At 36.6% G+C, this 21,689-nt stretch overlaps 1 protein-coding gene across 2 annotated transcripts in view; it reads left to right on the top strand.

The window, feature by feature from the left end:
- The window catches only part of ARL6IP6 (ADP ribosylation factor like GTPase 6 interacting protein 6), a 43,052-nt gene extending 27,056 nt beyond the window's left edge, over positions 1–15,996 (top strand). For both annotated transcript variants that reach the window (XM_050752074.1, XM_050752075.1), the window contains exon 4: positions 14,983–15,996. In XM_050752074.1, the coding sequence (XP_050608031.1) occupies positions 14,983–15,076 (94 nt within the window). In that variant the 3' untranslated portion in view covers positions 15,077–15,996. The remainder of the gene's footprint in view (positions 1–14,982) is intronic.
- Positions 15,997–21,689: the final 5,693 nt, after the last annotated feature.

Raw genomic sequence — 21,689 nt, 5'->3', positions numbered from 1 at the left:
AATATTACTTTTCTATTCAACATTAATTTGGGTCTTTAAAACATTATTATTAGAGTTTTCTCTGACTTCTTCACATTGAGGGTTATGAAGATAGAGAACAAATAAAACAGTTAAATCATAATATGCAATTCAAGAAAAGGGAACAAGTTGATTTTTGCTTGAATTGCTTGAAATTTGAAATTTCCAGCAGCACTCAATTTTCTTTAATACAGTTAGCCTATCCTCATAACTAAATATAAGCATTGACTTTTCCTCCTTGGAAATAAGTATCTGTGGACATCTTTAGCATAAAATAATATACAAGTGTTACAGGTTCTTGACGGGCAGATATATAAGCCTTGGAGATCAAAAACAGTGGGTTAGTTAGTATTCAAATTAGAAATTTCTTTTCCACGCAGACTAGATTTAACATTGAGCACAATGAAGTGACTCTACTACTTTGATAACAGATTCTGGAGAGCTGCCTCTTTGTCAAATCAGATTCTTTATTGCCATGAACTAATGAAACAGATGTCAGATGGCTAATTGCAGTAGGAGAGAAAAGCTACTGACAAAAGAGATGGATCAGGAACTTGGCCTTGATACTTGAGTATCATGAAATCTCATTATCTGGGGACTATTCAGAGCCATCAGTTACAGTGCTGTCACTATTAATGAATATATTGATGGCATTGCACTGCAACTTCTTGAAGTAAAGGGTTAAAGTACATGCATATCTTGTAAGATATATTTCATTACTGTTCTGAATGGAGATGTACATAGATGTAACAAAATCCTCTAAGAAATTGTATTAACTATTGGTTTTGTTTTCATAAAGTGATACAGCTAATAAGTGTTTGCTTTGTAGCTTTTTTTTTTTTTTTTTTTTTTTTTTTTTTAAAGACAGGTTCTCACTTTGTTGCCCAGGCTAGATTGCAGTGGCATGATCTTGGCTGACTACAACCTTTGCTTCCTGGGCTGAAGCGATCCTCCCACCTCAGACTCCTGAGTAGCTGGAACCACAGACATGCGCCACCACATCTGGCTAATTTTTGTATTGTATTTTTTATAGAGACGGGGTTTCGCCATGTTGCCCAAGCTGGTCTCAAACTCCTGGGTTCAAGTGATCCACCTTCTTTGGCCTCCCAAAGTGCTGGGATTACAGGCATGAGCCACCTTGCCAGACTGCTCTTGCTTGTGCTATTTACAGTGTTATAAATGAGTAGCTGAAAAGGCACAAGTATCCCTTTGCCCAGAGCAATACTGATAAGAAATACTTGAGAGACAGTGCTTGCCAGTTTTGTACTTAGAACCCTTTTTGTTTAATAACCTATAAATTACCAGAGGCAGCTTGATACAATTAAAAAGGGTATTGAAGTCAGGAGACGTAGCTTCCAAATCCAGCCCTACCCTAGCAGAAGGACATTTGAACAAGTCAGTCAGTGTATCCAAGCTATAACTTCCTCATTTCTAAAATGGAGTAAAAACAATGGTACCCCATAGGCAATAAGTGTAAGTTTACTAAAGCAACAGATATGTCTGATGATAAAGCAGATAGAGTGTCAGAGGTTTTCTTTTCTTAAGGTTTTTTGAGCTAGAAGTGTGACCATGGACTACCACAAGTTGCCAGTTATCTTTTCTTGGATAATTGTTATTTATCCTGAGATTTTATTTTATTTTATTTTATTTTATTTATTTATTTATTTTTGAGACAGGGTCTTGCTTTGTTGCCCTAGGCTGAAGTGCAGAGTGGCACAATCATGGCTCACTGTAGCCTCAACGGCCTGGGCTCAAGCAACCCTGCTGCCTCCACCTCCCAAGTAGCTGGGACTACAGGCGAGTGCTGCTATGCCTGGCTAAGTCTTTTATTTTTATTTTTATTTTGTAGAGATACGGTCTCACTAAGTTGCCCAGGCCAGTCTTGGAACTCCTGAGCTCAAGCAATCCTCCTGCCCTCGTCTCCCAAGGCACTGGGATTACAGGCATGAGCCACCAAGCCCAACCAAGAAGTACTTGTTAATATTATCTCATTTAGTTTTTATAAGAACACTAATGAAAAGAATTATTGTCTTCATTTTAAAGATTGAGAATTAGATTTTCTGGTAGGTTAAAATAGTCCTGTGAATAGTATAGCCATGACTAAACTCCAGTGAGGAGAGAGCTAGCTTTCCAGGTCTTTCATTCTGATCATATTAAACTGTTGACCTTCCTGTACTCTCCATTGTCTCTTGCTTCTGGGCATACTGTTAGGTGTTTAGAACACTAAATCCCTCATATTCAATTTTAGTTTAGGGATTAGCTCTTCCTTGAAATTTTTTCTCCCCTTCTACAAGCTGAATGGCTCCTTTATGTTCCAGTAATACTGCCTGCAAAAGTTAGTATACTATGTCACTAGATTCTGTTATCTTCGAAGGCAATACTGACTCCTACTCCTTTCTCTCTCTTTTTTTTTTAATTTTTATTTTTTGTTGTTGGTTTGAGATAGTCTCACTCTGTCACCCAGGCTGGAGTGCAGTGGCATGATCTTGGCTCACTGCAACTTCTGCCCCCTGGGGTTCAAGCGCTTCTCCTGACTCAGCCTCCAGAGGAGCTAGGATTACAGGCCACCACACCCAGCTAAGTTTTTGTATTTTTAGTAGAGTTGGAGTTTCACCGTGTTGACCAGGCTGGTCTCAAACTCCTGGCCTCAAGTGATCCACCCACCTTGGCCTCCCAAAGTGCTGGGATGGCAGGCGTGAGCCACCATGCCTGGCCAAAATTTTTTTTGTAGACACAAAATCTCCCTATATGCTCAGGATGGTCCGGAACCCCTGACCTCAAGCCATCCTCCTGCCTCAGCCTTCCAAGGTGTTGGGATTACTGGCATGAGCCACCGCATCCAGCCCTACTCATTTCTGTATCTCCCATATGTAATTTAATACCTGATACCGAGTATTCTGTAAATCTTGGTGAATGAAAAGGGAATTGAGGAAGTTATAAAGAACTTTAGAGTAAAAAGTGAGAGGCAAAGTCATGTGTGTTATTATTTCCTTAATGAGAGACATAGCAAAGAGGTGAAATTAGGGAAGCATTCTCTTTAAAATTCTAACCCCGATTTCTTAAATAACAATGGTCAAGTTCATTGAAATACACACAACTTTGTCTGCTCTTCAGCAATTTCTAACAAGTAATTTTTAGGACAAAAGGATACAATAAAGTTAATGTAGTTTTATGTTTCTAAAAAGGAAATGCTTTTTAAGTTAATAAAATATAGTGTTGCTTGTTTTTGTTTGTTTTTCAAGCTTCAGGTTTAGTGTTAAGATCTTTTGATTCCAGATAAAGAACTAACTGGTAGTTACTCCAAACAAAGCTTATATACAGCTTAAAAACTTTCAGGAATTAGAGATTCCTGGGCTAGGGACAGAATGAGAAATCAAAGGCAGCTCAGATGTGTGAAAGGGGAATAGATTAGTACCATCTTGCTCATGCCTTCTCCCTCTGAGCCAGTCAGACACGGAAACGAATAGCCAGTTGGGTCTATATATGAGCCTTTAACATAACTTCTTATTTTGGCAAGCACAGAGAGCTTTCTGCTTAAAGCAATATCAGCTGGAAATGAAGTTATTATTTTAAATTACAAGAGTTCTGTCATAAAAGCATCTCTGACATGTGGGAATACCTGCGAGGGAAAGAAAATACAGGAATAAATAGGGCATGGAACAATTATTCTAACAGAGTGGAGTCTGGTGTTTAGTACTGTGGTATAGAGATTCAGTTCAGATCAACCAAAACTAGCATAAAAACAAACTGAAACATGACAAGAGACCTGCTCAGTTCTGTTATTCTGTCTCTTTTTCTTTTTAAGGTAATTTATTTGGAATTTTTGGAAGTTGCTTATTCAGTACTTTAATTTATGCTTCAAGATGTAAGAATATAGCCACTTAAATTGCCAAAGTCATTGAATTCATTTGAATCTTATATTTTAAATGTATTCCATTCCTGAAAAATGAAAATAATTAAAATATAATTCTTTTATAATATATTCACTTTGCAAGTTACTATTTAATAGTAATGTAAATATATTGCTAGACATATTTCCACAGAATAAAATCTAGATATAAATAATGGAAGTCTGGGTTCTCCAGTGAATTATAAAAGGAGAAGTTGTTATGTAGGAAGAGGGTAATATCAAGCAGAAAACACACACACACACACACACACGAGAGAGAGAGAGAGACCTGTAATTCTCCCATTTCTTTCTTCCATCTACTTCCTGGGTTTGCCTTTATACTACGATTGTTTGTGTTTTTGTTTTGGTTTTAAAGCAAGTTTAGGTTTAGGTGTTTTACTTGGAAGGGAGAATCTAAGTCGATGGTCAGGAGAATTTTTTAAAATCTCTTCTGCAGCTAAGTTTCTTTCATATATAGCTAATATGTATTGATCATTTACTATGTGCCAGACACCTGGTATTCACAACAGCTTTGTAAGGGTAGATTCTATTTTTGTTTCCATTGTGTGGAGAAGGAAATTGAAGGTCAAAGAGGTCAAACAATGTTGCTCTCTTCATACTCCTTGTAAGAGGCAAGGCTGGCACTCAGACCCGTGTTTATCTAATCATAGAGCTTGAACTCTTAACCACTATCAGGGACCACATAAGTACTTCATTGTAGAATTTTTTATTATTGAAAGGAATTCTCTAGAATCAGAAAAAGGTCATACCTTCTATATAGCTTATCTTTCAGGATTTGGAAGTAGATCTGTTGTAATGAGCCTTTCTTTGTAACTACATCTCCACTCACGTTTCAGACTTATTGAATAATATTTTTTATTTATTTTCATTTTTATTTCAGAAATGTTTTGCAGTATAAAAGAACTTTATCTCAGCATAATAAAATCCACATTTAGGAATCCTAACTTTTACTTGAAGAAACATTCCGGTTTTGCCATTGAGTACTCTATTTATTTTGCTACTTATTCTTTCATATGGTCAAATGAACAGTCACGTCTTACAGTGTTGAAGTAGCAGGTTAAATTATATCCATTAATTTTCATCATAGATAGGTTTCCTTAATTGACTCTCTGGGACTAAAATATTTATGTAGTTATATCCTCTGCATCATTGTTCTAGTTTTAAGTACAGGTAATGTTGACCAATAACCTGTTTTAATAGGTAAAAAACTTTACATAATCTCTTTGAGGTATTTTTTAGGATTATTTCTTGCTACCTGGAATACTTACAGAAGTGTAGAACTAAGACTGGGCACAGTGGCTCACATCTGTATCCCAGCACTTTGGGAGTGCTGGGTGGATCACCTGAGGTTAAGAGTTCCAGACCAGGCTCGCCAACATGTTGAAACCCCATCTCTACTAAAAATACAAAAATTAGCTGGGCATGGTGGCACCTGCGCTTGTGATCCCAGCTACTTGGGAGGCTGAGGCACGAGAATCGTTTGAACCTGAAAGGCGGAGGTTGTAGTGAGCCAAGATCACACCGCTGCACTCCAGACCAGGTGACAGAGCAAGACTATCAAAAAAAAAAAAAAAAAAAAAAAAAAAAGAAAGAAAAAAAGAGAAAGCGAGGGAGGAAGGAAGGAAATAGAAGTGACCTTAGGTTCATCTGATCCAGTTTTTCTCCTGATAAGCACGAAATCTTAAGTTGGAGTTCCACTTCTGGTTCTTTTATTTTCCCTTTACATGATGATACCTCTTTTGTCTGTCAGTCCATTGCTGTACCTGTTAAAACCTGGGTCAAAACTTGTATCATTAAGGAAACTTAGCCTTGTTAATAATATTGTTTGCTCTGCTCGTTTACATTTTATATCCAGTTAACACATTTAAGCAAAGGAATGTTTTAGGAAAATTCAGTGTATTTAAGTATATGGAGAGAATGTCAGCAACTTAGAATTTCTTTGTGAATTTGTTTTAACCTGTCACATTTATATATGCAAATAATAATTGTAGTAACATCTCCACAAATAGTCATGCCATTTTCAAAAAATATATAAGCCTTGTAAATTTTGAAGTAAAATGGAAGGTCTTCAAAGTGCAACATTTCTATTATGTTGCCATTGAAACCATGGGATTTTTTTTCTTGTTTTTATCTTTTACCTCATTCAGTAATGCAATCTTATCCACTACCCACTTTTGAAGTTTGGCAGTATTAATAATAAATAATGCTATAGTTTTACTTGAATGGAAATTTTTTAATTTTTATCTGATCAATTTTCCCATGCTTGACTTTTTTTTTATTTTTAGTTGACACATAATAATCATATTCATTAGTGGAATACAGAATGAATGATAGATTGATACAATGTATAATGATCAAATCAGGCTAATTAACATATCTGTCACTGAAAACATTTATCATTTCTTTGTATTGTGAGCATTCAAAATCTTCTCTTAAAGCTTTTTGAAAATATGCAGTAAGTTATTGTTAACCATATTTACTCTAAAGTGCTATAGAACAGTAGAAATCATTCCTCCTGTCTGATCGTAATTTTGTATCCATTAACTAACCTCCTGCTATCCTCCCCCACCCCACCCACTGCTGTTTCTTCCCCTACTACCCCACCACCGTTCTCAACCTCTAATAACCACAATTCTACTTTGTACTTCTATGAGCTCGTTTTTTTTTTAAGCTTCCACATGTGAGTGAGAACTTGTGATATTTATCTTCTTATGCCTGACTTATTTCACTTAATGTCCCCCAGACTCATCCATGTTGCCAGGAATTATAGTATTTCATTCTTTTTAATGGCTGAATAGTATTCTGTTATGTATATGTACCACATTTTCTTTATCCATTCATCCGTTGATGGACGCTTAGATTGAGTCCATATCTTGACTATTGTGAATGGTGCTGCAGTAAATGTGGGGTACACGTATCTCTTCAATATACTGATTGTCATTCTTTTGGATAAATACCCAGTAGTGGAATTGCTGGATTATATGGTAGTTCCATTTTTAGATTTTTTAGAAACTTCATACTGTTTTCCATAATGGCTATATTAATTTATATTCCCATCACCATGTTAGACTGTTACACAGGATTTCAGAAATTATAGTCATTTTGCTTTATTGATCTAAATTACATAATAAAGGTAAGTTGCTTCTCCTGATCAGGCTTATTCTTCTGGGATTAGGTCCTTTCCTTTCCGTTATGTTTCTCTTCATGAAATTGTAGAAGAACCAATGAACAAAAATTACATATTCACCACTCAGTCTTTTCAAACCCCTCTACCCTTCTGTTACCATAACAGTGTTTTCCTGCTTCAGAGTATGGAAATAAAAGGTCATGACTTGCAATAATAAGAACCATTCTGGAATCCATAGTAGACTCCATGATGAAACTGAACAAAACTGAAACCAAGCCTGGGCAACATGGCAAAACCATATCTCTACAAAAAATTAGCCAGGTTTGGTGGCGCATGCCTGTAGTGCCAGGGTTACTTGAAGGAAGGCCTTGAGTGAGTTGTCCAGGTCCTTGGCGTTTTGAACAAAGAAATGAACAAAACCCTCAAAGTAACAAAGGAACAAAATGCATGAATGAAGCAGCAACAGCAGGGATTTGTTAAAGCGAGAAAGTGCTCCACAGGGTGGAATCGGGCCCGAGTAAGCGGCTCAAGGGTCTGGTTACAAAGTTCTCTGGGTTTTAAGTACTCCTTTTGAGGTCCCTATTGGCTGCCTCTCATCTGGATGAAGGATTTGGTCTTTTGCTAATTAAAGGCTGAGGTGAATTGGCATCCTGTGCAGGACGTTTGCCCTTTCCATCTGAGATGTAGTGGAAGCGGGAAGGTTGTAGGGAGAATAATAGTCTTTGATCCTTTGTTACTCTGGCGTGGGGAGATGGGGTTTTTCCTTTCAGTTTAGCTTTAAGAAGTGTGCATTAATTGGCTTTAGGTTCCCTGTCCTGGACCCAGGTGTTTTTTCCCTTTGACTGAACTTTAGGAAATTATCACAAATTAGCCTTAGATTCCCTGCCGCCAGACCTTGGTGTTTCTCTTTTAGGAAGTTAGCACAGACTGGCCTCGAATTCCCTGCCCCTAGACCCTATTCTCCTGCCTCACCAGTCACTTGGGAGGCTGAAGTGGGAGGATCACCAGAGCCCCTAGAGGTGGAGGCTGCAATGAGCCATGATCATGCCTCTGCAGTCCCGCCTGGGTAACAGAATGAGACCCTGTCTCAAAAAGAAAAAAAATAAAAGCAGAAGACTGAAAGGAAGCCACCATTCTTTTTACTCCATGTAGATATGACACCTCTTTTGAAAATAAGCTGAATCTTGATTATTTCTATACTGCTAAATAAAAAACTGATTCTTAGGAATAAGGAGGAAAGAACCTGTAAAGAAATAATTGTAGGTTTTGTTCCTCTGACTTAAAAATGCCTTATTGGTAAACATCTCCTCACCACCACCCACATACATACACTCAGAAACATAGATCTGTTTTTAGATCCTGTAGTCTGTAGTCTATTCAAATGTCTTTTTTATTTCTGCATCAGTTTACTTCTTTTTAAAACTACTTTGATTGTAGGTTATGATTTGAATTTTTAGAATATTTATTCTTTTTGCACATTTATTGTATCGGTGAACTGAGTATCAAAATGTCAATTTCCTTTTTTTTTTTTTTTTAATTTAAGTTCTAGAGTACATGTGCACAACATGCAGGTTTGTTACAAATGTATACATGTGCCATGTTGGTGTGCTGCACCCATTAACTCGTTATTTACATCAGGAATATCTCCTAATGCTATCCCTCCCCCCTCCACCCACCCCACAACAGGCCCTGGTGTGTGATGTTCTCCTTCTTGTGTCCAAGTGTTCTCATTGTTCGATTCCCACCTGTGAGTGAGAACACAAAATGTCAATTTTCTACCAAGAAGAATCCTATTGAACTACTACTGAGATCTCATTGAATTTATAGGTGTTTATTTAAAAAAGAAAGAAAGAAATTGACACCTTGACAGTGCTGAGTATTCCCACGTTATGATAGATACCTCCCTTCATTCAGGTCCTCTTTCTTTTTTTTTATTTTTTTTTCCTAGACAGAGTCTCGCTCTGTCTCCCAGGCTGGAGTGCAGTGACTTGATCTTGGCTCACTGTAAGCTCCACCTCCCGGGTTCACACCATTCTCCTGCCTCAGCCTCCTGAGTAGCTGGGACTACAGGCGCCCGCCACAATGCCTGGCTAATTGTTTGTATTTTTAGTAGGTACGGGGTTTCACTGTGTTAGCCAGGATGGTCTAGATCTCCTGACCTCGTGATATGCCTGCCTCGGCCTACAAAAGTGCTGGGATTACAGGTGTGAGCCACCGCGCCCGGCCCAGGTTCTCTTTTAATGTCTGACAGTAAAGTGGTTTTTTTTTTTATTGAGATATAATTTACATAGGATAAAACTTTACTCTTTTAAAATGATTCAGTAGTTTTTAATATTTTCACTAAAAACTACTGAATAACAATATTCAGCAACCATCACTGCTTTCTAATTCTAGAACATTTCTGTCACTCCAAAATGAAAACCCCATACCCATTAGCAATCACTCCACCATTTCCCCCTCCCTCTATCCCCTGGAAACCCATTGTCTACATTTTGTCTATGGATTTGCTTATTCTGGACATTTCATATAAATGGAATCATACAGATTTTTTTTTTTAATGTATTCTTTTTTGTTTACTCCTTTCACTTAGCATACTGTTTTCAAGGTTCATCCACATTATGGCATATGTCAGTACTTCATTCCTTTTTAAGGCTGAATTATTTTCCATATGGGTATACCATTTTTTTATCCATTCATCAGTTGATAGACATTTGGGTAGTTCTACTTTTTGACTATTAGGAATAATGTTGCTATGAACACTGAGGTACAAGTTTTTGTGTGAACTTGTTTTCAGTTTTCTTGGATATATACCTAGAGTGGAATTGTTGGGTCATATGTTGGGTTTAAGAAACCTCCAAACTGTTTCCTACAGCAGCTGTATCATTTTACATTCCCACCAGCGATGTATAAGACTTCTGGGTACATGTGCATAATGTGCAGGTTTGTTACATATGTATACTTGTGCCATGTTGCTGTGCTGCACTCATCAACTCGTCAGCACCCAACAACTCGTCATTTACATCAGGTATAACTCCCAATGCAATCCCTCCCCCCTCCCCCCTCCCCGTGATAGGCCCCGGTGTGTGATGTCCCCCTTCCTGAGTCCAAGTGATCTCATTGTTCAGTTCCCACCTATGAGTGAGAACATGCGGTGTTTGGTTTTCTGTTCTTGTGATAGTTTGCTAAGAATGATGGTTTCCAGCTGCATCCATGTCCCTACAAAGGACACAAATTCATCCTTTTTTATGGCTGCATAGTATTCCATGGTGTATATGTGCCACATTTTCTTAATCCAGTCTGTCACTGATGGACATTTGGGTTGATTCCAAGTCTTTGCTATTGTGAATAGTGCTGCAATGAACATACGTGTGCATGTGTCTTTATAGCAGCAAGATTTATAATCCTTTGGGTATATCCCCAGTAATGGGATGGCTGGGTCATATGGTACATCTAGTTCTAGATCCTTGAGGAATCACCATACTGTTTTCCATAATGGTTGAACTAGTTTACAATCCCACCAACAGTGTAAAAGTGTTCCTATTTCTCCACATCCTCTCCAGCACCTGTTGTTTCCTGACTTTTTAATGATTGCCATTCTAACTGATGTGAGATGGTATCTCATTGTGGAACTTAAAGTATAATAATAATAATAATAAAAATTTTTATATGGTGTGATGTTGGGGTCCAACTTAATTCTTTTGCATGTGAATATCCATTTGTCATGGCACCATCTGTTGAAATGACTGTTCTTTACCCATTGAATTGTCTTAGCACTTGTTGAAAACCAGCTGACCATAAACATAAGGTTTTATTTCTGGAAAAAAAAAAAAAAAAAAAAAAAGACTTCTGATTTCCCCACATCCTCACCAACACTTGTTTTCTTTTTCTTTTTTTAAATTATAACCATCCAAGTAGTGAGTATGATTCGTAGTATCTCTTGTGGTTTTGATTTCCATTTCCATATAACTAATGACATTGAGCATCATCAGCTTTTCATGTCCTTGTTGGCTATTTGTATGTATATTGTCTTTGGATAATTGTCTATCCAAATCCTCTTAAAATCCTTTTAAAAATTTGAAGTTAAAAATTCAAATCCTTTTAAAAATTTGACTCTTTGTCTTTTTATTTTTTACTTATAAGAGTTATTTTATATCTTAGTAGACCCTATCAGATATATGATTTGCAAATATTTACCTCCATTTTGTGGGTTTTCATTTAGTGATGTCCTCGGAATCACAAAGGTTTTTAATTAGATGATGTCTAATTTATGTTTTTTCTTTAGTTTCTTGTGCTTTTGTTGTCATATCTAAGAATCTGTTGCTTAATTCAAGGTCATGAAGATTTATACCTATGTTTCCTTCTAAGACTTTTATAGTCTTAGTTCTTGTATTTAGGTCTTTGGTCCATTTTGAGTATATTTTGTATATTGTGTAAGGTAGAGGACCAAATTCATTCTTTTGTGTTCAATTGTCCTGTAACACAAAAAAATACACATTAATTTGAGATGAATTTTAGAGCTAAATATCAAAAGAAGAAAAGTAAAACCTTATTAAGATACCAAGTATCTTCATAACCTTGGTGTAGTCAAAAATTTAATTAAAAAGCCACCAAAAGCACTAGCCATTTTTTAAAATACTAACTGGGACTTTATTCAAATTAAGAACTTCTGTTTATCAAAAGATCTTATTAAGAGAGTAAAAAAAGACACACCATAAACATTATTCACAATATATATCTTTAACAAAAGATTGGTATCTAGAATATGTAAAGAACTCTATAAACCAATAGAAAAAATGAGAAAAAGTTTTGAACACAAACATCAAAAAAGAGGCTTTCTGAATGGTCAGTAAGTACATTAGTTGTCAGAAAAATAAATATTGAAACCACTACAACATACTCTGCAGACCCACTAAAATGGTTAAAATTTAAAACACTGATAATATGAAGTGTTCATGATGATGTGGAACAACTTAAACTCATACATTGCTAGTGGAATGTAAATTGGTACAACTATTTGGGGAAAATGTTTCATGCTTTCTACTAAAGCCTAATTTTTATCTACCTTATAACTCAGCAGTTTTACTCCTAGGATCTATCCAAGAGAAATAAGTGCAGATGCCCACCACCCACCGAAAACATGTTCACAGTGTCTCTATATGTAGGAGCCCCAAACTGGAAACACCCATCAGTAGTAAAATCAGTAAATACATGTTGCTATATACTGCAGTAAAAAAGAACAAACTAATACTACGTACAACATGGACGAATCTCACAAAGACAGTACTGAGCAAAAGAAGCCAGACACAGAAAAATATATATTGTATGATGCCGTGTAGATGTAGTTTCAAGAGCAAGTGAAACTAATCCTGGTGACAGCCCTCAGTTTTGCAGTTACCTCAAGATCTGCAGGAGATTAAGTTGAATATTTAAAAGGGAGCTTTTTGCGGTGCCAGAAACGTTCTCTATCTTTATGTGGTTGGTGAGTACATGAGAGTCTACCACAGTAAAAATTCATTGAACTGTATACAAATGTTAGACATTTGTATTTTACTAGTATGCTTTGATTAAAAAAGTGAAATGCATGTATAGATATAGATTGGATGAGGTAGACATAGTATTTAATTATCATTTGTTGAAGATATTAAACTCATTAATTAAAGATAATATTTTCATTTTACTTGAGTCACTTTTAAACAAGTCCTCTATAGAGTTTTGACAAAGGAGAACCATAATTTCTTCAGTCTTTATTAACAGACTTTAGAGATCACAAATTAGAGTCACAAGAGAGAAAGCCTGCAGGGACTGTCTGTGTCTTCCTCCAAAGAGGAAAATCATGGTGAATATTTTGAAAAGAAGCTTTAAATTAAGTGATTTTTCAAAGATTTAAGTCCTTTGCCTAGCAGTAGTCTGTGACAATTGCTACAGTGTTCCCAGTGGGAATATGGTACATTTGAGATGACAGAAAAACTAGGAACCACTACTCCCAAGCATTTTTTCATTGCCATTAAAATGCATTGCTCTGCCTGCTTAGTAAGGAAGTTACTGAACATTTGAGCATATACATCTCAGTGAAATTCAATTATACCAACATTGTAGTTGTCGGCTTAGTAAACTGAACTTTAAAGTTTTTTCTATTTTTGTGGGATTGTGAGGATCACAAACTACTAAAATAGAACAATTAACTCTGGGAACCTTTTGATGATTAACTTTATCTGGTGAGTACAGTCATCCCCCTTTATCTGTAAAGGATTGGTTCCAGGATTCCACACAGGTGTCAACATCTGAGGATACTCAAAGTCTCATACAAAATGGCTTAGTATTTGCGTATAACCTAAGCCTATCCTCTCATATACTTTAAAACATCTCTGGATTATTTATAATATACCTAATACAATGTAAATGTTTTATAAATAGTTGTTGTATTGTTCAGGGTTTGACAAGGGTAAAAAGTCTATACGTGTTCTGTGCTGATGCATTTGTTTTTTCCAAATATATTCTACCTGCTTGGTTCATTTTGCGGATGTGGAACCCGCTGATATGGAAGACTGAACTGTATTAATTTAAAAGTTTTTCGGATCATCACTAAATATTTTATGATGAATGATAATGCTGATTGTTCAATTTTATGATTAGGTTTCTGTTCACTAGTCATCAGTATATATTTGAGGACTTTCTTTTTTAAAGGGACAAAGCATTGTAACTTTTACGACATAGATAGGTAATATAGCTAGGTAGGTTAACCCTTAATAGCACATGAGAAGCATCTTAGACTAGCCCTAGTTGGGTAAAGAAAGGTTGAGTCAAAAGAGTAAATAATAACTCCTTTGGAACAGAGCAGGGGACCGTCAGGAAGCATCAGAGTCTGTGTAGCTTCAGATGAATGCAAAGGGCTGTCCTTTGAAGAATGTACCTTCTTCAGTCTCTGTCACAGATACTGTGCGACTGGAATCACTATGAGGTGCTCTTCAAGTGTTAATTCAGAGCTAAGTGCTTCTCTGGCTTTGGCTACTCCTTAGGAAAGGAGGACAGGATATGGGTATTATGACCCTCTCAGTCCGGGGCCCTTACTGCTTTTGTCTTTTGGCTTTTACTTCTGCTAGTACATCTTCCTGTATGTCCTCAATTTGTTATGCTCCAGAAGGGGGAGTATTCTGTTCTGCCTTCTAGAGAGTCCCAATGGGATACTACCTTGTTTTCTTTTTAATATGTCTCATTCTTATTAGGATAAGCAAATAGTATTATTGCAATACAGTTAGTGGGAAAAACTGTTGTAAGATTGTTACAAGATAAAGGAAGCAAATGTCAGGGCATATCATGCACATAAAAGTTATTAAACTCGTCGGCACTCCTAGCAATCATAAAAGAGATATGTCTTTGCTGATTCTTAAGAACTCATTGAAAACCACTTCAGTTAAGTAACCTGTTAGATTTATAGCTGAAATATCTATAAATGACATAGGGAGTTCCTTCATATAACCTAAAAGTGGTGCAAACAGAACAAATACTTGAAATAATATGTATTTTAAGTTAAAGTAAGAACAGACAGCAGGGAAACACACTGCTAATTAATGAAAGAACTGTTTGTAAAATAACAAAACTTATACCTTAGAATTAGGTTATGGCTACACACAGTGACAATGAAACACAGTAAAGAAATATAGGGATGAAACTCAGCATTACTCATCAGTAATGAAATCGAAGCAACTATATTTGTTAACCAGTACAGTTTTGACATAGAACTTAATAAGAGCTATCTACTATTTATCCTGCAGATGTCCAATATTCTTTTTTTAAGTTTTGTATTCATATGTGAACATTTGGGAAATACACTCCAAGGTCATAAGTATTTTTGATGAAAACTTTTGGTGTCTTTTTTATACCACATTACATTTTTCCTTTTTTGATTTGTGTTTTTCTTTTTTTCTAGGAAACTGACTGGACATTCTTTCCACATGGGCTATAGCATGGCGATTTTGAATGGCATCGTAGCTGCTCTTACTGTAGCATGGTGCCTCATGTAAACCCACACTGGAGCAATATTGTTGGCAAAACTTAATCATGATTGTTTTCTAATAACAAGAAGGAGCATCATTGTCTACTCAGAAGACTGAGAAACCTGCTGTTCATTATGTAGTTCAGATATTTATCACAATCATCATCATTGTGGAAGACCTTTTAAAGCATTGTTTTAGAATGTCTGAGTATTAAGATACAGATTAATTGGCAATATCTGAGTATTAAGTACTTTCTTCAGAGTATAAGATGTTTACCTCATCTTTTTACTTTTGTGTGTGTAGTTCTTTCAACTTGTAGAAAACATTTTAATGTAATTTAAACTCAAAAACTTGAATACAGGACAATGCTTGCCTTTTCATGTACGTACTACATTTTTTGCTAAGAAATACTGATATTTCTGTTTAGTTAAGGTAGAAATACTTCTTATTTATACATTTAGGAAAGCAAATAATGCCTACTACTCCGACTTTCATAGAAGCTACTTTTAAATCAGAATATTTAATTTTTGATATTCATATAATTAATAGAAGTTGCATTTATATTTTTATGGGGCATAGTTCCTTATGTGTTTTTTAATGTATTTTCATACTACACATTGAATTTGTATGTTTTTAAAATTATTACATCTAGACAACTGTAAATATTATTTTTTTAGCTAGTGCAAACCTAGTACCTGCCATTTTTACTAATTTTTTCTTTAAAAAAAGCAAAAAAGCACATTGACCTAAGTTTAAAATTAAATAAGTTTATTTTTAACAAAAAATGCCTGAAAACAGGTAAATTATTTAAGTCATTAAAATATTGAGAAATTTGAAATTTTTACTATTTCTATTTCCACAATTCCAAATATTTATCTTGGTGTATATATTGTTCTTTAACAGAACTTGCATTATTTTGTTTTTAATAAATATAAACATGAAATTTTTGTATGTGAGAATGATTGAACTAGTTTGTTCTTAATCTCAAAAATTTAGTTACCAAAGTAGAAGAGGTGTTTTGATACTAGATATTAAAAACTACATATAGTTCATATAATTTTATAATTTTCCTCTTTAAATGCGCTTCTGTAATTGTGATATTTTGTTTTCTAAGTAATGAAGCCTTAATTTTTCCCCTCTGTTATTAAACACCTTTGATATTTAGAAAGTTACCTCAATTTTAGAAAGATGGGCTATTTCCAAAGCTGTTTTCCCTGGCCATAGGAAAACTTACAATAAGAAAGCATTGTGTAGTCAGACTGCTTATTCAGGCTAAGTGGGAATGAATTTGTGCAGTGTGTTCCCTTATTATCTACTGAATGTTCTTACTGACTAAACAAGATTTCTAAAAGTCTAGCATTTCTTTTACTATTCAAAACTCTTTGGTTGCAAATGACTAATACTGCTCCAATTTAAATTATCTGAAGTGTGTGTGTGGGGGGGTATCTAAATATCAATCCCATGGCTTAAGTATTCCTACCAGAGTGGTGGTTGCAGTGAATCTGTTTTCACTCCCTGCCTTCCTTCCTGCACCCTTAAACTCCTCACCCTTTGACTCCAAAGGGCCCTTTCATTGCAAAGATGTATACAAGTAATTTATCTTCTCTCCACCCCTCTGTATTCCCACCCACCACCAATGTGAGTGGCTCCCTCCAGATTCTTTGTGTCTAATGACTAAGAAAGTTATTAACAGTAGACCCCAGAGATACGTAGACCCTAGACAGTCATGTGCCATATAACAGCATTTTGGTCACAACAAACTGTGCTTATGACAGTGAATTCCTCAGTAAGATTATAACACTGCATTTTATTACTATACCTTTTCTCTGTTTAGATACACAAATATTTACCATCGTGTTACAGTTGCCTGCAATTTTCAGTACAGTAACATGCAGTACAGGCTTATAGTCTAGGAACAATAAGCTATACCATATAGCCTAGGTGTCTAGTAGGCTATACCATCTAGGTTTGTGTAAGTACACTCTGATGTTCACACAATGATGAAATTGCCTAATGACACTTTTTTCAGAATATATCCCTGTCATTAAGCCAAACATGACTATATATACCTACAAAATATGTATTAATATAGATACATATAGAGAGATATGTATCTGTAAGATATTTTTGTGGAATCCTATTTCTTCTGGACTGTTACTCCCCTTTTTTGGAAAATGACCCTCCTCTCTCCCGTCTGACATAGAGTCCAAATATAAATCATCCAGAATGATGAGGGAAGGATAGTTACCTAACTCTGGCTGAGCTAATCCTAATCTCATTTTGCCTGGCTACAATGAATAGAATAGAGAAATGACTTAAATGAAGTAAGTCTCTTCCCAGGATTTTTCAACTTGAAATTAAGATGTGACGAAGCTGGGAAAATACAAGCCCCGGAAATGCTGGCAGCTGTAGTTCAGCCAGGTTCAGTGGGAAAGAATAAGGCTGATAGGGATATTGCTAATGGCATTACCCTGGTCCATGATGCCCGGTGGCAATCCTGCCATTCTTGATACATGAATCAATAAATTTGTCTCTTTTGGCCTTTGCTGTTAACATTGGCTTTTGTCATTTGCAACAAAACAAGTCAAAATGAGCTTATCTAGCAGCTGGAATCCATCTCTATTATGAAACTGACTCAGGTGATCTCATCTCTTTATATGTAGCTTACAGCATTCCATTTAATTACTTGTGAAAGATCCACAGGATGTAAGTATTGTTGTGGCTAGTGATTAGTCTCAGGGACTTGAAAAGACATTTTAGAATAAATTAAACTAGTTATTATTAATCTTGCTGTTTCATCAGGAATTTATTATGTCCCCAAATTCAGTTCTACCTTGTTCAAGTGTTATCAGAAAGAATATTACTGTAGTTACCAAGATATGATTCTTTAGTTATATAACGTAATGAGTTTTAACTACAGCTGTTACTTAATATCTTAGCATTTCCCAGTTTCCTTACCTGTCAAATGGGAAGAATAATACTTAACAAAATACTTAAACTATAGTGAAAATACTAGATGTCAGAATTTGTAGGACCTAGAGAAAACACTGTAAAAGTAATTTGTAACTTCAAGTACATTTATCAGGACATAAGATTGAAAACTAAAGAGCTAAGAATGCAAATAAAAAGCAGAAGCAGCAGAGTAGCACCCCCGCCCCCACCACACACATAAGAAAGACTGGAAATAGGAAAGATAAGGATACAATCAATGGAGACTCACACCAAAGAAGCAGGGACAATATCCAAAATGAAAAGTAGTTTCCTTGAAAAGATGTGATTGAGAGACTTCTGGTAAGTCAGATTTAAAAAGATTTCTATTTTCCCATTTCTGCCCATTCTCTTGATTATGTCAAGTGCCAGAAACCATCTGTATTAGGGTTCTGTAGACGGACAGAATAGGATATACGTATACGTGAAAGGGAGTTTATTAAGAAGAATTGATTCACACGACCACAGGTGAAGTCCCACAATAGGCCGTATGCAAGTTGAGCAAGGAAGCCAGTACTGGTTCAGTCCGAGTCCCAAAACCTCAAAGGAAGGGAAGCCAACAGTGCAGCCTGCAGTCTGTGGCCAATGGCCCGAGAACCACTGGTGTAAGTCCAGGAGTCCAAAAGCCGAAGAACTTGGAGTCATGTTCGAGGGCAGGAATCATCCAGCATGGGAGAGAGAAGAAGGCCAGAAGACTCACCAAGTCCACTTCTCCCATCTTCTGCCTGCTTTATTATTGCCTCTCTGGCAGTTGAGGGGATGGTGCTCACCCACATTGCGGGTGGGTCTGTGTCTCCCAGTGCACCAACTCAAATGTTAATCTCCTTTGGCAACACTCTCACAGACACACTTGGGAACAATACTTTTGCATCCTTCAATGAAGTCGACAATATTAACTATCACACCATCTGACTAAGGAAAAGGGAATCAGGACCGGTGGGCAGGAACCTAGAAAGTGCCAGAGAGTCAAGGAGAATGAAGCAAAGGGACTGTCTGATAGTGGGGATATCCTGGTCCGGATAATGTATATAGATGGATCCTTGCAGAGAGTGCCCAGTTGGCCAAGACTAGACTGTGTGCCTACTCCTTTGGCTTCTCTAGTTGAAGGCAGCATCTGAAATTATTTTGGGATGGTCGAATGGATATTGAACAACCACAGATACAAATAATCACTGTACACTCTGCTGGTCAGCTTCTCTTTTCACCCTTAAACTTACAACAGTACTCATATGTAACAATGTAGCCATTATATACTATATCCAATACCAAAGCCAGGACCTTCAGATTGTGTCCCTTCTAGTTTTGCCACATTATCTTGCTGATATTTTACAAATTACTTAGTCATTTTAATACTTATTAAGACAAGACATTGTTTTTTTATGTGAACTAGAACAGTATTTTTAAAAAGGACAAAAATGGGAAATTGGTTAAAATACACTTTATATACGAGAGCAAGAAAATACAGATTGAAGTTACTATCTTATTAAAATTAAGCACTTGGTCATGACACCTTCCCTTCTATACACATGTATTCTATTTTATCTTTGCTTTGGCTACTACCTTGGCTAAATTTCTTCCCTGATATGGTGACCAAAGCTTTATTTCTGACACATTTCAGCTCTTAGTTCATCTTTTGCCACTGTATATGGCAGTATAAGAACAAATATATTTTCCTTCTATATTCTTCCTTGCTTATTTTGTGGCATCATTTGTATTATAATGTTAAAACACGCCGACTAATACAGTGACCCTCTTTTTTGTATGATTATTTATGGCATACAAAATCTAAAATTACCAGATGGCAGTTTGAACTTCCATTTCTTCTGAACCAGTTTTCCTTTTGAACTCCTTCCTTAAGTACTAAAACCTTTAAAACAGAGTTCAGAGTCAGAGGAACAGAAAGCAAAAACTTTATTATTGGGTCACTGGGTGTAATAGAAACATCTGGCAATGTCTTGGTTCTTGAACCCATGTAATATGGGCATGGGAGAAACGAGCAAAAATCAGCTCTTGGATAAAAACATACATTGCATCCAGAAAGATGCCATTTTAGTGTTAACTCTCAGCTAGCTTAATAACTAACTCTTGAATAGATTATTTCAGTGTTTAAGGTGCATTATAAGAGAGAAGTCAACAAAATAAGAATTGAGTGTGGCCAGGTGTGGTGGCTCACACCTGTAATCCCAGCATTTTGGGAGGCTGAGGTGGGCAGATTACTTGAGGCCAAGAGTTCAGCAGCAGCCTGGGCAACATGGTGAAACTCCGTCCCTACTAAAGATACAAAAACCAGTTGTGGTGGTACATGCCTGTAATCCCAGCTACTTGGAAGGCTGAGACAGAATCATCTGAACCTGGGAAGTGGAAGTTGCAGTGAGCCGAGATCACACTACTGCACTCCAGCCTGGGCAACAGAGTGAGACTCTCAAAAAAAAAGGAAGTGAGCAATTGAGCACATTGTCTTACCTCCTCAGGGTATTAAGTTCCTTGGCCTGAGCAATGCAGTGGGAATCCATGATAATGTATAAATTATGCAGTAAACAGTAGGGCTGCCAGAGGCAGGGAAAGCAAATCTAAGACCATAGTATATCTACCAGTGGGGACAAAACTGCTAAGTGCTACCTCATCTAATGCAATTAATTGGCTCTCAGGTAGCTGGCTCATTCCCCAAGATATGATGCCACAAAGAGGGAGAGGTAGAGAAGATGGTGGGGTGGGAATGGGGCAGCAGAGATAGAAAGGCAGCAGCAGCCAGGAAAGCCTTTGAAAATGTGGGTCCATCTGAAAACTACCCCGCCATCCTAGCTTTTATGCTCCCATTAAGCATTGGCTTGACTGAGACGACCATCTACAGTACAGGTTATGCTGTCCACCTGCTTATTTAGAGCCTCTTTCACAATGAAGGCTTTGTTGTTAGCATTCACATAGCTCAGAAATATTCTCAATTCTGGGTCCATTTAAAGAGATCCATCTATATATCTCTTCCCAACCTTTCTTAAGTTGGCACCAGTCCTTTGTCAAGTCCCTGGCAATCCAGCCAAACTACTAGTTTGCTCTCCTTGAATATACATAATCCTTATTTCATACCATATTTTTTCTAGCCAAGGAGACAACAATATGGACTGCTTGAAATTCATATTGAACTCCCTAGGAAAATTTTCTTTTTCACTGCACGTTGCTGCCACCTATGAGTGGGGGTTTATGCCCCCCGCCACTTCATTTTTAGCTGGTAGTAACATATTACACTGAATCATCTGTAAATTGGGCTTGAGTTTCAACATCAGTCAATTATCTATACCAAACCCTCACGAGGCCAGACTGGGGCTGAATGAAAAGAGGCTGCACGACAGTAGGAAGCAGGATGGGAATCTGATCATACAACTTGCTCAGGACTTCAGGAAAATTAAAGGATGCATCTATGTCAGTGGTTCTTAACTAAGGGCAATTTTGCCTTCCGGGGCAAAACATAGAAATGTAGCTAATTACTTAGCAATGTTTTGAGATGTTTTTGATTGTTACAATCGGGGGATGCTACTGGCAACTAGTCAACAGGCCAGATTGCTAAAGATTCTACAGTTCCCCAGCAGAGAGGACAGTTCCCCAGGAGAGAGAATAATTCAGTCCAAAATATCAATAGTGCTAAGGTTGAAAAACC

This window comes from Macaca thibetana, chromosome 12, assembly GCF_024542745.1.
Source record: "Macaca thibetana thibetana isolate TM-01 chromosome 12, ASM2454274v1, whole genome shotgun sequence".
NCBI lineage: Eukaryota > Metazoa > Chordata > Mammalia > Primates > Cercopithecidae > Macaca > Macaca thibetana.
The sequence above is the reverse complement of the archived record's forward strand: the minus strand, read 5'-3'. Positions and strand labels throughout refer to the sequence as shown.